The sequence below is a fragment of the Myiozetetes cayanensis genome, unplaced genomic scaffold, assembly GCF_022539395.1.
Source record: "Myiozetetes cayanensis isolate MyiCay16 unplaced genomic scaffold, myiCay2020 scf12, whole genome shotgun sequence".
Taxonomy (NCBI): Eukaryota; Metazoa; Chordata; class Aves; order Passeriformes; family Tyrannidae; genus Myiozetetes; species Myiozetetes cayanensis.
Window position 1 is genome coordinate 25,474,962 of NW_026086826.1, and position 17,342 is coordinate 25,492,303.

Below are 17,342 nucleotides of genomic sequence, written 5' to 3' on the forward strand. Positions count from 1 at the left end.
CATCTCCCTGTTTTGTTCATCACAAAAACTTCTTTAAATGATCCCCATTTTCTGATGGTTTTCCTGCAAGGGTTCTGCTTACATCTGGTCATCTTCTTGTAGGGATGGGGCTGATTTGGCACATTTGCTGTGTGCTTTTTGTATCGGCTAAAGAAAGAGAAAGGATTGAAAGCTTACTGGTGGCTGCAGGACTGCCCATCCCCTCCCTAACCAGCCCCAGCCCCTGAACATCTCCCCCAGGGATGACACGTGATATGAGGACTGTGGAAATGGGAGCTGTCTGGGACCAGTGGAAGACTGGATGCAGCACTCCCTGTGTGGGTCCCTGAGGCACCCCCAGGCTGGGACTCGGGCAATGCTCGGAGATAACCTCTGCAGGATGTGTGCTGACTTTTGACTTCTCTTTCTGGGCTAAAGTTGTCAAGACAGGGGACTAAAAATGTCCAGTTCCCACAGATATTTTGAACAAGACTGGGTAAACAGTACTTTTTTTATTTTATGGGGTCCAAGCCAAGAATTCAGACATCTGAGGGTGGCAAAGACGTTCTGGTTTGATACCTTCAAACATCTCTATTAGGTAAAATATCCCATTCACTTAAAATATCTAGCCCAGGGTTAATTCCAGGTGCCTCCAGATCCTTTCTGTCCAACACTAATGCTGCCACCTCCATTTTTCTTGCCTCAGTTTCCCCAACTGTAAATCACTGATCATTCTCAGTTAGAACCTTTAAAGCTGAAGAAAGAAAAGCTCTGTTTCAGTCGAAAGTGTTACTGCTGTTATTATTATTGGCTTTTAAGTCTAAAGCCAGTGTGTTGAAACCTGGGAACAATTTAATTAGGGATGCCTCAAACGCTGTCACATCAGTGTCAAGGAATAAGCTGAGCTTTTTCTTTTCCTTTTGACACATCAAGTCTTCAGTCTGTCACTGACCTTAACCCTAAATTTGCTGCCATGGAGATTTTAATGATATATTAGACATTCCTGATGTGTTTGCAAGCGGGAAAGGGGCTGTTCCAGTGACCCATGCCAGAGCAATGGGGTAGTTTGTGAGTGACTGACAGTGCAGATGCTTCCTGTAGGTGCTTGTGGAGAGGTATGAATGAACCCATTGCCATCTCCAGCATCTCCTTAGATCTAGGCATGAGCTGGAGGCAGGTGGACATGTAGAGCTGGCTTGATAAAACTCATGTGAATGTGTTGTGTCCTGTGTCCTGTGGTAATGGTAGCTGGGGGAGCTACCACCTGTTGGGCTTTTGGGTTTGGCATCTGTTTTTTACCTTGGGCATCTGGATGTTGGGGTTGTCATCACTTGACTGCATTCGTGGTAAGCATCTGGTAACAGGTCAACCAAAACTGCTGAAGTTGACCCAAAGGCAGCATCCCCTGCTGGCACAAGGCAGGTGTGCAGCACTCGCAGCACGTTTCTGTGTCACTGAGGGCTGTCAGCACCATTGTGCCCAGCCCCTCAACACAATCCAAACACCAAGGGGGTGTCACTGCGATCCTGTGCCAATGCCTATCTCCCCACCATGGGTGCCCCCTCCCTTGTCCCCAGCATCTCCGTGTGCAGCTGGGTGTGACAGTGGGATCTCCTCTTGCTCCCCCAGGCTGTTTGCAGTGAAGTGTGCCGGGTGCCTGGAGGCCATCACGCCCAGCGAGCTGGTGATGCGCGCCCAGAAGAGTGTCTACCACCTGCGCTGCTTCTGCTGCTGCGTCTGCGAGCGGCGCCTGCAGAAGGGCGATGAGTTTGTGCTGAAGGAGGGGCAGCTCCTCTGTAAGGGCGACTACGAGAAGGAGCGGGAGCTGCTGAGCTTGGTGAGCCCGGCTCTGACGGATTCTGGTAAGGGGCCGCCCGCGCCCGGCGTCTCCCTGGCTGGTCACACTCTGAGGCCCCTGTGAGCACGGTGGGGTCTGGAGGTGAGGTTTGGGCTCGCTGCCTGGAACTTCTACCTTCTTGTCTGAAGGGAAAAGCTCTATAAGCACTGTCGGATCCTCCAGCCAGTCTCTCCCACCTCAGTGGCAAGGGCTTGAGCTGGGACCTTGGCAGTGGAAGGGCTGTATGGATAGAGGATGCTCTGTGGACCATCCCATCTCATTAGGCCCATTTCTGTGAGAGTTTGTGATCCTGGCCTGTGCAGGGCACCAGCATCCCATCCTTAGTGGTGTACAGCCTCCCCGGTTGTGGGAGGAAGAGTCATACTGGTTGAAATGCCCTGTCACACCTCCTCACCTGGGGAAATGGAAGAGCTGCCCCTGGTAAAATACACTCTAAATGAGAGATTTCTTCCTAAAAAAAATCACAGTTCCAAGCATTCCACTGACTACTTTGGGCTCAACCTGTGTCCCTCCCCTGTGCCTCACTGCCCTTGCCTGGGACTGTGGAAAGGCTGAGTGAAAGAAGTGAGCTGCTTCTGCTGTACTCGCCTTTTTTAATAACCAGGGGAAACTGAGTCACGGAGCTAAAATGTGAGCTGGCAGCAGGGAAACTGCAAATCTTGTGTCCCCAGCAGCTTCCCAGGCAGTTGACGGCTAGAACCAGCCTGCTGAGCTGGCATGGTGACCCTGTGGGAACACTGCAGAGCCAAGGGGGACTGCAGGAGAGGTGGCACCACAGCTGGAGGTGGGCAGGGGGCCGACATCCTGCTCCAGCCAAGGTGACACAGCCGGCTTAGGTTGCCCAGAGCATCAGATCAACATTAAAATATGTATCCACAGTCAGTACAAACCAAATCCAAATGTTTCCCAGGAAGACAAATTTAGTAAGAAAGCCTAGCACTGGGGACCAGGGGGGTGGAAATGATCTGCTAGCAGATATGCTCGTGTTAATGCTGTCCCCACAGAGCACTGTGCCTCACCAGAGTGGCAAGCCCCATGCCTGATTCTCTCAACTCCTCTTAAAAACCCTCACTGGGGGAAAATCTGCTTTGCAGAGGGAAGGACTTACCTTTAAAATGCCATGCTCTGTAAAGGGCTGCCAGCAATTGGCAGGGGGCTGTCTTTTCCCTGCTAAAGCAAACCACTGGAATTTAAAAAGTAGAAATCAAGATTAGGAGTGTGGAGTTAAGGTGTGAAGCATGGACTTGACAAAGCCTGGTGCTCTCTGCCAGGCACTGGAATGCTGTAGCTGGGAGATGATGTGTGAAGGAACAGGGATGGTTTTGGTAGATCTGGAGCAAAAATTGCCCAAAGCCCATATTTCTCTTTAATACTGTGCTCCTCTGCAATGAGAGCCTGGCTGCCTTGCAGCACTGCCTGTGTGGGTTCTGTCTGAGCTCTGCAACCCACTTGCTCAGGAGAAAAAGAATCCTCCCTCCAAGTAACAGTGATGATACTTAAAAAACAGAGTGAGGCCATGGGAGGAGGTGGCTGGGGAAAGCTGGTGAGTGATGGTCCAGTGCTGGAGGAGCTGGAGAGGCAGGAGTGCAGGAGGATCCAGCATGCTTATCCCTGGGAAAGTCCTTAACTGATTGAAGAATTATTATGTTTTCCTCTGGGATGTGCAAAGTCTTTCAGTTAAAATGGGAACCAATGAGGAGATGTCATGCAACAGAGTAAGTAAATTGGCCACAATGGTTTGGGTTTGTTCCTAGTGGGGGAAAAGGGCAGTTTGGGAAAGGTTGGGGAGCTGTTCCTCCCCAGCGACTCATTGGCCTGTGCTCCAGCCCTGCTGCCAGGGGCTCCAGCCAAACCAAGAGCTTTGACTTAGCAAAAACCTCCAAGGAAAATACTTATTTCAGTAGAAACTCCAGCTGAGCGCTAAGGGATGCAAAGGGCCAGTGTGGGAGTCAAAAGGGCACAGTAACCCCTTGGCTGGTCGGAAACCCAACCCAAAGCCCCTGACATCCCCTGGCAGCCTCTGACTGGGGGGTCCCGACCCTTCCCATCTCCCCACAGGCCCCATAGCTCAGCCCCCCCGCCATCCCTGCCTGCTTTTGGTGGGCACCAGCAGTTTGCCTTGCGTGGCTCTGGGGACAGTGGCACAGCTGGGGGCAGCCCAGGTACACATCCCACATGGATGGTCAGTGTGATGTGGCTTCTCCCTTTCCTGCTGCATCCTCCCCTGAGGACCCCATGCTGGGGGATGCAGAGGGGTGTCCCCACTCTGGCCCCATTCCCAGATGCCCTTCACCGGCAGCGATGTGCTTGTCCAACCTCTTCCCTGTCCCCCCTTGCTGCTTTGAAGCCCCCCACCCTCCCTCCCCCCGGCTGCCGCGCACCAAGGGCCACTTTATGAGAAAGCACAGATAAAAAGCGAGCCATATGTTGTCTGTAATCTCCCAAACCCTCGCTTCAATTACTGCCTCCCCCAAGCCTCCGCCGCCCAGCCTGAGTAAACAAGCCCCTCTGAAAGAGGACCCTGCTTTCCAATTAAAAGCGTCCTAACATTTCTCCTCTCCCTAAATCCTCCTCAGCGAGGAATGTCCTGGCCCCGGCAGCGGGATGTGGGCTCGGCGGGTCGGACCGAGGGCACACTGCACAATATCCATCGCCCCGGCCCCTTCCCAGGTGACGTCAGGGGCAGCCCCAGACACTCATTAATTTCTACCCCCTCCTCAGTGGGGAAAGGCTTGAAAGGGAGAGTTAATTAAAAGTAATACCCCGCCAAATCCGGCTTCACTTTTCCTTTGACACTTGGAGGGATTTGGGGAGCAGGTGTTGGCAGGGGGAGGGCTCAGAGGGGCTGCTCTGTTTTCCCCCTTGGAGTGGGTTTTGAGCATCATGGACTTGATAGACAACTTGAGCCTGTGGCTTTGCCATGCTGGGTTCTGCCCCTCTCACGCTGGAGGGGAGTGGGGTGCTCACTTCGTGCTAGGGTGCCAGTGGGTTCAGGTGCCAGTTGACATTCCTTCTCACATTATGTGTAAAAATCTCTACCTTTCCATCGGTATTAAACCCCTTTGGGTTTCAGGAGGGCAGGCAGCTCGGTGGAACAGAGATCAGCTGCTGCTCAGCCCCATTAACCATCAGAGACTCCACAGCCTGGGCATCCCCAATGCTGGGGCTCTCAGACCTGCTGCAGTGCTACGTCCTTTGTGCTGGGACATGCAAGAAAACAGAATTTTGTCTTTCCTGTTGTTGTGGGAATGCCATGGATGTGTCATGAGTGAGCAGGGAGCCTGAGCAGTAGCAAGGCCTTGGTTTGCAAGGGCCATCTGTCTGGAGACTGCCAGCATGTCTGTCCCATCCCTCCTGGCCCTCCCCACAGGGAAGGTCTCTGTATTGGCTGGTGAGCCCAGGAGAGAGCCCACTGGTGTAGAGGGAAGAGGTAACTGGTACCTGAGAGCATCTTTGCTGCTCCACTGGGGTCATTGCAACCCCTCACCCTGGAAATGTTCTCCCATCTTTCCCCATTCCCAACTGGGCTGCTGTTGGATTTACACTTTCCTGATGTATGATCCATAATTACCTCTTGCCATAGGGTTTGACCTGGCCTGTTTTCACCATGAATTACTCTGAGTCAGGCTCACATTCCCTGGTGCATTCCCAGAGCCACGGCAGCCCTGGGATGGACTTGGGACAAGCACAGCCTTGCAACCTGTATCTCAAACCAGCACCTCATCTCCATTATCAATTCCCAAACGAATAGTACAGGAACTTTCTGGAAAAGGCTCTAAAGTGATTTATAGCTAGTGAGAGGAAAGGACCTGTGCTATCAAACTTGTGTTACAGCCTTCCCACACCAGCTGAACAAGTGAAGTCATCAGCACAGTGGTGATGCAGTAAACAAGGAGGGCTGGGAAGAGGCAGGGCAGGGCTGCCCACTTTCCTGGAGCAGATCTTTCTTGAAAGCTCCGTGGATCTGAGTGGTGGAGAGCAGCAGGGAGTGCTGCTCAGTGCCTGGGAATGCAGTGGAGCAGCACATCACAGCGAGTACCTGAGGGTGAAGCCTAAAGGACCCTGGGCTTCTGTCTAAGGAGATTTAAAACTCCACAAAAAGGGGGAAATATAGGCCAGAAGGCATCCTTTACAAGTGTGATTAAAGGCCTGTGCTCTAAATGGAGTTGTCCTCCATGGTAGAACAAAGCAAGAGGGGTTTGTGAGAGTATCTTGTCTAACATGTTGCCCCCTCTGAGCGTGTCTGCTCACCCAGCACCCTGACCTTCCCCAGCCTGGGCTGCCCAGGCCGTGGGACCCAATGTCTGTCACCAGCTGGGCTGGGGGACAACCCCAGAGGCAGTTCTCGATGTCTGCTGTCCCCTCACGTGGATGTGACCTGTGTGTCTCTGTCCAGATATGTCCCCAGCTGTGACCTGGCTGGAAATTCCTGAGGAGCAGTCAGGGATTTGGGTTTGATGAAGGGAAAATCAGCTGTCCCAGAGTTTCACATTGCAACTGCTCAGACTGTTGGGGAAAAGAAGAACCCACAAGCCCATCTGCTGGCTGAGCAACCACAGACTACAAGTGACAGCAGCTCTCCCCTCTCTGAGCTGCCATGGGGAAGCCAGTCTCAAACCTCAGCTTCTCATACACGTTCACAGGAAGATCCCCACCAACACCAACTTGTTTCAAATCTCCCAGATTATTTTGGACACACTGGAAATGGTATGTGTGGCCCATTGACTGTAAAGGACCTGCTTTTTCCCCCCCCTTTAGGCAAAAGTGACGATGAGGACAGCATCTGCAAACTGGGCCAAGCCTCAGGGAAGGGCACTGAGGATGGGAAGGATCATAAACGGCCCAAGCGGCCCCGGACAATTCTGACCACGCAGCAGCGGAGGGCGTTCAAGGCATCATTTGAGGTCTCCTCCAAGCCCTGCAGGAAGGTATGGGGAGAAGGGCCCGTGCCCAGCCGCCTCCAGCCCTCATGGATGTCCTGGATGTTGGGCAAGGACTTGTCCTGAGTGCTCTCTCTCCTGAAGTCCCTCTGAAAAGCTGAGTGGGCTGAGGCTCTGCTGTCATTCTTCTCTTCCAGGTGCGGGAGACACTGGCAGCGGAGACAGGGCTGAGCGTCCGGGTGGTGCAGGTCTGGTTCCAGAACCAGCGAGCAAAGGTGGGTACAAGGGGTAACCCCCCAGCAGTGGCTGTTGCTGAGGCTCCCTCCCTCCTGACTTTGGCCAGGGGATGGTTTCATTCCCTTTTTTCCCCCTTCTCCCTGCCCAGATGAAGAAGCTCGCCAGGAGGCAGCAGCAGCAGCAGCAGGATCAGCAAAACACGCAGCGCCTGAGCTCAGGTACTCCCTAAGCTCTCCCCTTGCTTGGGGTCTCCCTGTTTCCCAGCCATCTCCAGGCTTCCCAGTGTTGTTGGGACACCCAAAAAGCAGCAGCCTGACCGTGCTGATGCCTTGATCTTATCTTTCAGGCCAGACAAACGGCGGCAGCGGTGGCAGCACAGGGCTGGAGGGGATGCTGAACCCTTACACCGCATTGCCCCCGCCCCAGCAGCTGCTGGGCATGGAGCAAGGTGTCTACAGCTCCGACCCTTTCCGGCAAGGGCTCACCCCACCACAAATGCCTGGAGACCACATGCATCCCTACGGTAGGGCTCGAGGATTTGCCTTTTGCCTCCTCTGCCTCAGAGAGATGCTGAGCTGTGATGGGGGCATGTGTGGGAGGATGCAGCAATTTCTGGTGATCCCCTCACCCCTAAAAATACCTTGTGCTACAAAAGCTGGGGGTACCAGGCACTGTTAAGGTGCTGGAGGAGAAAGCAGGCTCTCAAGCCCTTCTACTCCTTCCCTGCTTTCCAAGGTGCTGAGCCCCTCTTCCACGACTTGGATAGCGATGATACCTCACTGAGCAACCTGGGTGACTGCTTCCTCGCCACGGCAGACGCGGGGCCGCTCCAGGCACGAGTGGGAAACCCCATCGACCACCTCTACTCCATGCAGAACTCCTACTTCACTTCCTGAGTGCAGCGTGGTCCCTGGCATGGGGCAGTTGCTGCCGCTGTGCTGCCCCAGGAGGGGCTGCAGAGCCCTCGGGGTTGGGAGGGAGGGAGAAGCAACACTGCTGGGATGCTGTCAAATATGTTGTATCTTGGGATTCCCAAGGAGCGAGTTAAGTTATGGGTTGCGTAGTTTCATGTTTCTCTTAGGAGCCTAGGATTAGGGGCAGGAGTGGTTTTTGCAGCTGGCTGGTGGATTTTCAAATTTCAAGTGGGGAAACAAATTTCTCATTTTGGCAGGGGGAGGGGGAATGTCCCATGGGAGCATCCCAGTACCGTATCCCCTCCATACCACCTTTGGAAAGAGCAAACTGCTGATCTTCATGGAGAGAGCCTGCAGAATCAACGGGGCTTTGAAATTTGAAAAGCTGACAATGCTTTGAGGAAACATGAGGGAAAATGTTGCTGCAGGGTTGGTTTTTTTCCCCTATGTTTCCTCAACCAGTTTGAGCGCTCGCTGCTTAAACGTAGGGACTTTTAAGATAGATGTTCCCATGTGAATATAGAAAGCTAGAAACCCCTAACATTGTCCCTGAGGAAGGGGCTGTGTGTGTATGTGTGTGTGTGTGTGGGCACGCACGTGTGTGTGTGCAGAGCTGCGTGGCTGTGAGTGTTGTACTACACGGCCACACCTGCCAGATTGTATCAACAAAGTTTATTTCTAAGTCTATCAGAAATTTACTGTACAGCAAAAGTAACTTTATTTTCAGCGTGAACCATATTTAAGGAAAGACTCAATGCACTTAAGTTATAAGAGGAAATAATTTACTTTTTATAAACGTTATGTTTAGGTTGCAAAAGCCCAGGGGCAGGGAAGGAACATCGGTTCGTTTCAGGAGATAGGTTTGGGTTCTGGGGTTCGTTATTTTCAGTGTTCTCAGGTTGCCCCACTGGTTTTGAGGTGCAGTTGAAACACAATGCAGAGCTGCCTCCAGAAACCTGCTCTTTTGCCAGCAGATTGATGGGGACAACGTGGTGGCCAGGTCCTGTCTCCACTTCTGGATGTGTCCGGGAGGCCAGTGTGGGGTGGACAACGGTGCTGGAGCTGGTGGACATCCCAGCCCATCGGGGCTCAGCTGTGCTTCTCTGCATCACCTCCCCCTTCCCACAGCGGGGCCCAGCCTGCATCCACCAGCGACCCCATCCCGTGCTCTCAAATATGGGTGCTAGACCAGTGTGAGCTGCTGTCCTGGCACTGGAAAACACCACAGCCCATGTCACCACCCCTCGGGCGAAGGAGAAAGGAGGGAGAGCCCTGTCTTTCCCACCCTGTGCTCAGGTTCATCCCCTGCTGGAGCTGTGGGAACCTGGGGAAAGTTCTCCTTAGGGTCGAGCCTTCATCTGGCCCTCACCTCACCCCCACTCTCATTTTCATGCGTTGTGTCCTTTTGTGCTGCTGTTCACAAATGATTGTAAGTGACAACCCATAAAGACATGCAAGTGACTGTGAGGCTCAAAATACTGGCTCATCGCCACTGTACAGTCTGACACTGAATGTAGCGGCGTCTGGAGATGGCTGACCCGGTGGGAGATGCTGACACACTGTCAGAAATCACGTACCAAGTTGAAATTAAAAAGACAAAAAAAATCTCTGGTTAAAAACAAACAAAAAAAAAGCCTGGTCTTTTCTTGTGTGGTGTGTCACCTTCTTCTGGTGGGTGAAGAATCACTATGAATCCCAGCCCTTCATGGCAGGACCGTGAGCAATGCCATGGTAGGACTGCCTAAAAGGTATGGGTGGGTGTTTCCCAATATGAGTTGCTCTCATCATAGCTCCCTGACATGGAGAGGTTACATAAATATGTGCTGATGCCACCAAATGGGGATGGGCATTGGGATTCATAGCTCACTTTCTGAGATGTTCAAAACAAGGTGTTTTCCTTACTGCCCTTCATCAGTCACTGTTCTGCTGCTCTCGTGCTATAAAATGTTTCCTAAGTCCAACATGCAGGAAAAAAACCATTCTAAAATGGTGTGACTTTGAAGGAATCTTGTGCTTTTTATTTTACAAGTTGTAAAATAAAGAGCAACCTAGGAGCAGCCTGGATATCCTGGGTTGATTTGGGGTTTTGCTCTATTTCAGGACAGCAGCAGGGAAAAAGGTTGGACTTGTGGTGGACAGGTTGGGGAAATTATGGCTTGAGGTTTCTCTGTCATTGGGCTTGGTGGTATTAGAGAAATACTTGGCTGGTGCCATTGGAGCAGAGGGGATCTGGGCTGGGGTGAGGCTCATAGTCACTGGGGTCTGGAGGTGGAGATGTGCTTACACACAGCAGGTGTGTAAGAAAAGGGGCAGATCTGGGAGAGGTGGAGTACAGGAATACAGCTGTAGGCAATGGCTGAGTAAACACCACCCAGGCCTACAATATAAAAGTAGAAGTTAAAATTGCCTTAAAAATTCTCCTCACTTGAATATTTCTTAAAACATGATGTTTAAATCTGTGTGGGTTGGTTTGTTTGGGGTTTTTTTATCTTTTAAAGATAAAAGGTGTGTCTTCCCCACCCACAGCTATCTCCTGTTTGAAAAATGCTTAAGTACATCAGTCTGGCTTTCCATCAGCCTAACTACCAATTTACACTTGCCAAATTGCTTCCCCCAAATTAAAACCCCCATAAAATGCATGTCTTACAGACTGGTTGCCTGCTTTTAAAATCTTGTGAAAATGATAACATGCTATAATAGCAGTTTCTCAAGGTAAATGTGTGTGTATATGTATAAAATTATTATATATAGTATATAATTCTGGGAAAGGATTGGTGTTGTGGATGAGGGCAGATCCTTAACTAGTAAAGTCGGCAGAATTCATGTTTTTAAACCTGTTCTCTTTTTGGAAGTTGGCTCATGTGCTTGACACAGCCCGAACATGAGCCCAGTTTACAATTGTGCCATGCACTAGCAGATGTGGGTCCTCATGTCATCTGGATTTCATATTCTCTTGGGCCTTATTTCAGGGTGTGAATGGATCCTGCCAAAGCAAAACTGGCTGGGCCTTATCTTCTGCAGGTGGTGGAGTCACTGCATGGCAGATGACTTTTGTCAGGCTGTGTGGGTTGTCAGGTGTCACTTGGTTTGCCCCCCTGGGATGTCCTTTCATGGTGCTGCTTTACCATACTCTGCTCCATGTCTGAGCCCACTCCCAGCCCGAGGAGTGACTCCCTAGGACAAATGATACCTTCTTGTCAAAGCCAGGAAGAAAAGAACAAGGTCTGACATGAAAACAGGTTCTACCTTGCTCTTCAAGGCAAGGGCAATGCCAGGAATGGGTTGGGAGCTGACCTTTGTGTCTGCAGTAACTCAAAACAAAGCTCCTTCTGTTCAGGCTCTGCTTGGTGGCCAAGGAAAGATCAAGTCAGAGATTAGTTGTCAGTTGAGGACACTGATTAGATGATACTGATAGGCAGCCAGCTCTGAGTGATATTGTGTTAATTAACTTGCTCTTTGTGAATGGACTGTACAGGAACTTGTGGCAGATGCAGTCTGGAGTGAAAATCAAAATGGTATTGGCAATGCTGGCAGGGTTTGCATCTGAATATTTGAATCTTAATGGTATTTTTAGGTATTTGTTGGAGACTTGTAGTGCACAGACATAGGAGCCGGAGCAAGTGACCTTCCTAGAAGGATGTGACCTTGCTGTCTAGGAAAACCACGTCCAGGTGAAGGGTTAGATCCTTGCCTTGCTTCAAATGGCCTGGTTCAGCATGTAGCTGAAGTCAGTGGAGCTGAGGTGGCTCCTGCCAGCTGCAGTGTGGGCATGAGGAATCCCCAAACCTAGCAAAGGTCCTGGGCCAGTGAGGAGACCCATGTGTGACCCTCTGGTCATGGTCATCTCCCCATCTGCTGATTGGGGTGTTTGGGGGCTGCTTTCTGGTGGGATGTGGGCTGACCCTCCTATGTGAGGAGAACCGGCAGGGGAGTTTATCATGTGCCCACATCAGTGGGTCATCTTTCTGCACACAGGAGGTGGAGAGGGCATCCCAAGGAAGCCACAGACGGGATCTTCCCTTGGAACTGGACATGAGAGGTGACAAATCCTGCGTGGTTTTTTTTGGTGGGAAAATGCCAAAGCTTTGGTTGCTCCTGTCACTTTTCCAGAGTGGAATAATTTTCCAGATGTTTGATGCCTACACTGATGCTTTTCTGGGTGCTAAATGTCACCCATCATTAGAAAATGCTTGTCTTGTGATAAATGATAGGGCTCAAACCACTGAGGACGAGTGTCTTGGCTTTATGGTAGGTCTGTGAGCAAGATCCCAGGTAACACCAGCTGTCCAAATCTGTGACTTGCATTTGCTAAGTCTTTTCTTCCACTGTTGGTCATCTGCATGGAAAGTTCATTAAAAAAACAAAACAAAACAAAAAACACAACCCAAAACTTCTTTATAAAGTGGTGAAGACTTACAATGGAATGGCAAGAAAAGGGTTAGAAGCTCTTCAGGTGTTAAAAGGTGCGTAATAGCCTCCTATCTTGTTCGAGATCAGACCGAATTCTTGTCTCCATTCCTTGAAGTAGCAATGTGTTGGTCATGAAAAGGTTATCTTGTCAGCTGTAGACCTCCTAGACACTGATGTGGAGGCTGACATGTGCTTGCCTGATTGACATGTATAAGTTCACAGGCTGAGGACGAGCGTGTCCAACTGCAGACCGTGTCAAAACACTCCAAATGATCAAATACCAACACCACTTTCGATGAAGAACAGCAGATTCCCACCGCCTCGGGCTCTCTGAGCTGCTGCTTCAGAGGGGAGATCAGATTTCTCCTGTGATGACCCCAAGAACAGGGGGCTCATTCAGAGGGATGCTTGGTGGGTTGAATCATGGTCTTGGGGCAGAATAAATCCCCTGGCAGATGGCAGGCCGGCCCTATGGCACAGAGATGGCGAGCTGGTAGTGAACCCCAGCAGGCACTGGGGATCACGGTCCTATCAGTTTGGTGGCTTTAAAAGGGGAGAAGAGCTGAACCCAGGCAGGATTGGTGCTCTGGTGAGCTGAGCTTTGGCACCTCAGGTCCGTGCTCTGAAACTGGCTGGCCCCCAGCAGCTCTGGCTCTCCTCTCTGTTTCTTGCGGTACAGATGCAGTAATATCAGCTTTGGAGAGGAGGGGCTGTGAAGGGAGGGAAAGCCACAAAGCCTTAGGCTCTTCTACCCATTCCCAAGAGCATCTGTGAGGAAACAAGTCTGTGCTCAACACAAACTCAAAATAACATGCAAGCACAGAGAGCCCTGAGGCTGTGCATGAGAGAGTGAGGAGGAGATGGGAAACAGTGAGCAACCACCCATTTGCTCAACGAGGCAGGGGCTGTATGGAAAATACAGCATGAGGTCATGGAACCAAAGATGCAGCGTAACACCTGTGCCTTGGGTGGCTGGTTATGTTGTCCTGACAACCTCACACTGGTGTCCCAGGGTTGGAGGGTTTGGCTCTGCAGCTGAGTGTGTGTAGGTATTTGGGAAGTAACTAGAGAGCCCCTGAGGAGTTTGGGAAGAGGAGACTGGTGAAACTCTTCCAAAAAGATTAGCTGGAACTTGCCAGAAGCTATAACTGACTGTTGGCTGCTCTGTCTCCTTCTGGAGTAGGTGGAGGGGTGAGGAAGGAGTGGTGACATCCCAGCAGAAGACCTGGGGGCCGAGGAACATGAAGCCTCAGCCCATGAGGCAAAGATTGCTTTTTCAGGATGCTCTTCAGCAAAGGCTAAAGTGTCAGAGCTGGAGCCATGATGGGAAGCTGAGGCAAGACTCAGTGGTTACAGGAGAGTAGCAAATGTGGCAGAGCAGCTTATCTTAAAAAGGGGAATTTAGCTGGGGCCAGGGTGGTTGGGGAAGATGAGGCAGTCACTTCCTGGTAGAACAAACAGAGCAACCCCACTATGGGTGACCAGGAGGCCTGAACTGAGGCACCATGAACTATCTGAAAGCCTGTTTTGATCCTCAAATTTCAGCTATGAGAAATGGAGCCAATTCTCAGCACCAGCTGGCTGATCATGGCCAGGCATCTGCAAATGGTGGCAGGGGAGAGAAACAGCATGGCTGGTGTTTGACCAGTGGCTTTCCCATGTCAGGATGGGTTACCTGGGAGTGTGAGATGGGGAAGGGACACTTAATCCAGAGAAAAATACCAGTGAGTCTTTGGCAAGGAGTTTGACCCATAAAGAAGCCTGAAGGTAGGTGCCATCCTGAAAGGCATTGCAATGAGTAGGGCAGCAGTGGTGGGACCTGCGCCATGCCCCAGAAATGGTTGTACAAACTGAGCTGCTCTGCCTCTTTACGGGGCTTTACGGTTCCCATCAATTAGAGGCTAATCACCTCCTTCAGAAAACTCTTAAGTGCAAGCAAGCTTATTTGAGATGATGAAATTGCCTCCTAATTGATTATTCCTGCAGCCTAACAGCTGTTTCCCTGACTCTTTTACTTCTTCCTTTCCTCAAAATAAAAATCTGCTGTTGATATGACCAGCTCACCTCCATCCAGGAGCTCGTGAGGAGCTAACAAATGTTTGTGGCAGTGCTGGCTTTTGTGAAGGAGTTGACAGAAGCTCCTGGTGGAGAGTGTTAGCCAGGGCTGGAGCTTCCCCGTGAAATATGAATAAGCAGAGGAGATGCTGCGTTTTCAGTCCTCCCTGTGATGGCCTCAAAGCTGTGTTGTGCTGGGGGAGGAGGAAGAGTCTTGTTTCATCCCACAGCCCTGGGCCACCCGAGCTTAGGTGCTGTGCCTGACCGCGTGCACCCGGCCAGCCCCTCCTGATAGCATCGGGGGAGTACAGTAGGAGCTTTGTGGCTGGGGAGGATCTGGTTACTTGGGAGCAACTCCGCTCCTCGGGAAGATGATGACAACGTGCTGAGGGGAAGCAGGGCTTGGAAAAAAAATGACAATGCCAGTTTGTGAATTCCTCCATGACTGTTTAAAGGTGCTTCCTAAGGAAGAAGTCAGTGAGTGTGCAAGGGCTTTTTAGTGGATTACCTGGTCTGCATCTAGCTGCTCCTGCTGGCATGTTTAATGCTGTGTTGAGTTTGTGCTTTTCCACAGGTGTGTTCCCCAGGACATGTATTCCCTTTTTAGCTGCTCTTATGGGTCCCCCTCTGCATTCCCAGCAGGACCGGTGGTGGCCCTACTTTTCCTTGGCAAATGTTTTTCCCTTGGTTTTCTGCTCAGACAAGACTTACACAATCGCCTGGCCTGTCACCTCCTTGCCGAAATAATTTTGGGGAATGTTACCTAATTTCAGCCAATTTTGATGGGTCTTAAAAAGTAGATTTATGTGAATCTTGCATAAAGGAATGCTGAAGAGATTTATAAATCTGTCCTCTACTTCTCTCTCCCTCCATGGGGAGACTTTGGTGGGAGCACATCCCTTGCTGAACTTCAGGAATTCCATTGGCAAGCGCTGCTCCCATGTCACACCCGCAGCTGAGGTGTGAGGAGGGGGTGGTGGCTGCCCACCAAAGGGATGCACAAAGCCATGGGAGGCCATGAGCCCATTAGCTGGGCTGATACTGAGTCCTTCTGGTTTCTCTGCCTGAGGAACCCCATGATTTTTACTCAGCTGACCTGAGACCCATGATTACACGTGGTGTGGTGGACTGTGGAGGAGATGTGTTACTGCTACTGGCTTATTCTTCTCTTCTGGCTCTGTACTGAACATGCTGTTATTTATTGGATTTATTTGCCTCTGATCCAGGTGTCTAGTATCTTGGCAGGGTGACAAAAATCCTTTACTCTTTTTTCTAGCTAAAGGTCTGGCACTCCACCCCTCTTTTAGCAGCAAGCTCTAGTGAACATGAGGCTGAAAAAGCCTCTGGAGGCTCTCACTGGGAGTTTAACAGTGTGCAAGACTCTTCCTTTTTACAAGTCTTGAGTCACCCTAATGATAACAGTTCCTGGTGGGGCATGGGATGCCTTAGTGAGGGAACAGGTCTTTTAGCTAACAGGCAAAAATCTTAGGAGGTCCATGGGAAATAGAGCAGTGAAATACAGAGATGGTGATGAAACTTTGCCATCTGCTCCAGAGCAAACCTACTGTGGGGAATATTCAGCGCAGTGCCAACACACACAAACTTGCTCCAGCAATGTGTTTGCAGTCCCGCGGGTGCAGGAACCCACTGGAGGTGGCATCTCAGCTGCTGTTCCCTAATAAAATCTACAATCCACCTGGAAGCCTCACCTTCATGTTGGAGAGCAATGGGAAGTGATCTTCAGTGCCAGGCAGGTTGCAATTCTATTAGTCTGAGCTATGTTCTTGGTGTGGTAGATACTGATGGGTAACTGGTGTGCCACTCATGCAGCAGGCTGGCTGTCCTAGGAGAGGCTCTCCGAGCTGCTTTTTCCCAGGAGGGTGCACCTGGTTGTTCTGTCTGTTAACAGCCATGGATTGGAGGACACAAAACACCACTCTCAACTCACCACCTGTATGACTCAGCCCAGACTGAGGGCTCTGTCATAACCAGCCGATAAAACCATCCCCGAAACCGCAGCGATGCACTGGCTTGGGCAAACTTCCCTCATGGGGCGAACGGATCCAGTTTCAGTGTTAATGGGTTTCCCAGGATTTGCAGATGTGAATTATTTGCATTCTTGACTCGAAGGTGAGTGCAGGTGCATCAGATGGTCACAGTGAGCACCCCTCCAGAGTGCTGTCCCCCACCTCCCGAGCGCACAGAGCCGCTATTGTGCACCACTGCCTGTGCGCCAGCTGCCTGTGGGACAGCCCATCAGGTGCTCAGCGTGTCTCTCGGTGCTGTATGGGTGCTTTCTAAAGGTGTCTCTCCTTTTTCTCCTCAAGAGAAGCCATTTACGGAATCAGACCCTGAGCTGGCCCTTTGGCTTTTGGTCAGAGGTCCACAGAAAAGAATCTTTGCTTTAAACCACCCTCCCTGTGTTTGCTCTGTTTAAACTCCCAGACTACTTAACACGCTTCAGCTTCTTATAAAGTTTCTGTCAAGACGGATTAGCAGCAGGCTGACAGATTGCTATTACAACCCCAGTGAACTTTTAATACCTGCCAGTAAGTTCTGTGAGTCCCTTAAATCCTCCTGTGGATGCTGAGGTTGGGGAGCAAGGGCTGCTGCTTACTCTACTGGTATTCAGGGTACCTCTGACCCTCTCCCAGCTGTCAGCATTAAGGAGTGACCTCTAGGGATTTCTGACATTACATTCCCCAAGGCCTCAAAACAGCTTCTTCATTGCAAACTGCATCCTCTCTCCTCATGGGATGCTCAGAGGGGGCCAGAGGTCCCCCAGCAGGCTCTGGGCAGAGGAGGGGCAGCAGCACATCTCAGGTCCTGCCTATCCAGGGAAGGGTGTTGGGACGTGAGCAGAAACTAGGGTGATTTGGGGGGACCCTCAAGTGCTGCTGTCTGGTGGCTGAGGATCAGAGCATCACTGAGACAAGCTGCTAGCTGCCCTTCAGTCAGGCTTGGCTTTTTCTAGAGAAGTCCTGGCCTGTGGCCCAGGCATCCTAGTGC

The 17,342-nt window shown here is 51.1% G+C and overlaps 1 protein-coding gene across 1 annotated transcript in view; it reads left to right on the plus strand.

The window, feature by feature from the left end:
* Positions 1 to 7,850, plus strand: part of LMX1A (LIM homeobox transcription factor 1 alpha) — a 42,995-nt gene extending 35,145 nt beyond the window's left edge. Inside the window, exons 4-9 of the mRNA XM_050307169.1 lie at positions 1,609 to 1,841; positions 6,596 to 6,765; positions 6,915 to 6,992; positions 7,103 to 7,172; positions 7,301 to 7,477; positions 7,690 to 7,850. Of these exons, the coding sequence (XP_050163126.1) occupies positions 1,609 to 1,841; positions 6,596 to 6,765; positions 6,915 to 6,992; positions 7,103 to 7,172; positions 7,301 to 7,477; positions 7,690 to 7,850 (889 nt within the window). The remainder of the gene's footprint in view (positions 1 to 1,608; positions 1,842 to 6,595; positions 6,766 to 6,914; positions 6,993 to 7,102; positions 7,173 to 7,300; positions 7,478 to 7,689) is intronic.
* Positions 7,851 to 17,342: the final 9,492 nt, after the last annotated feature.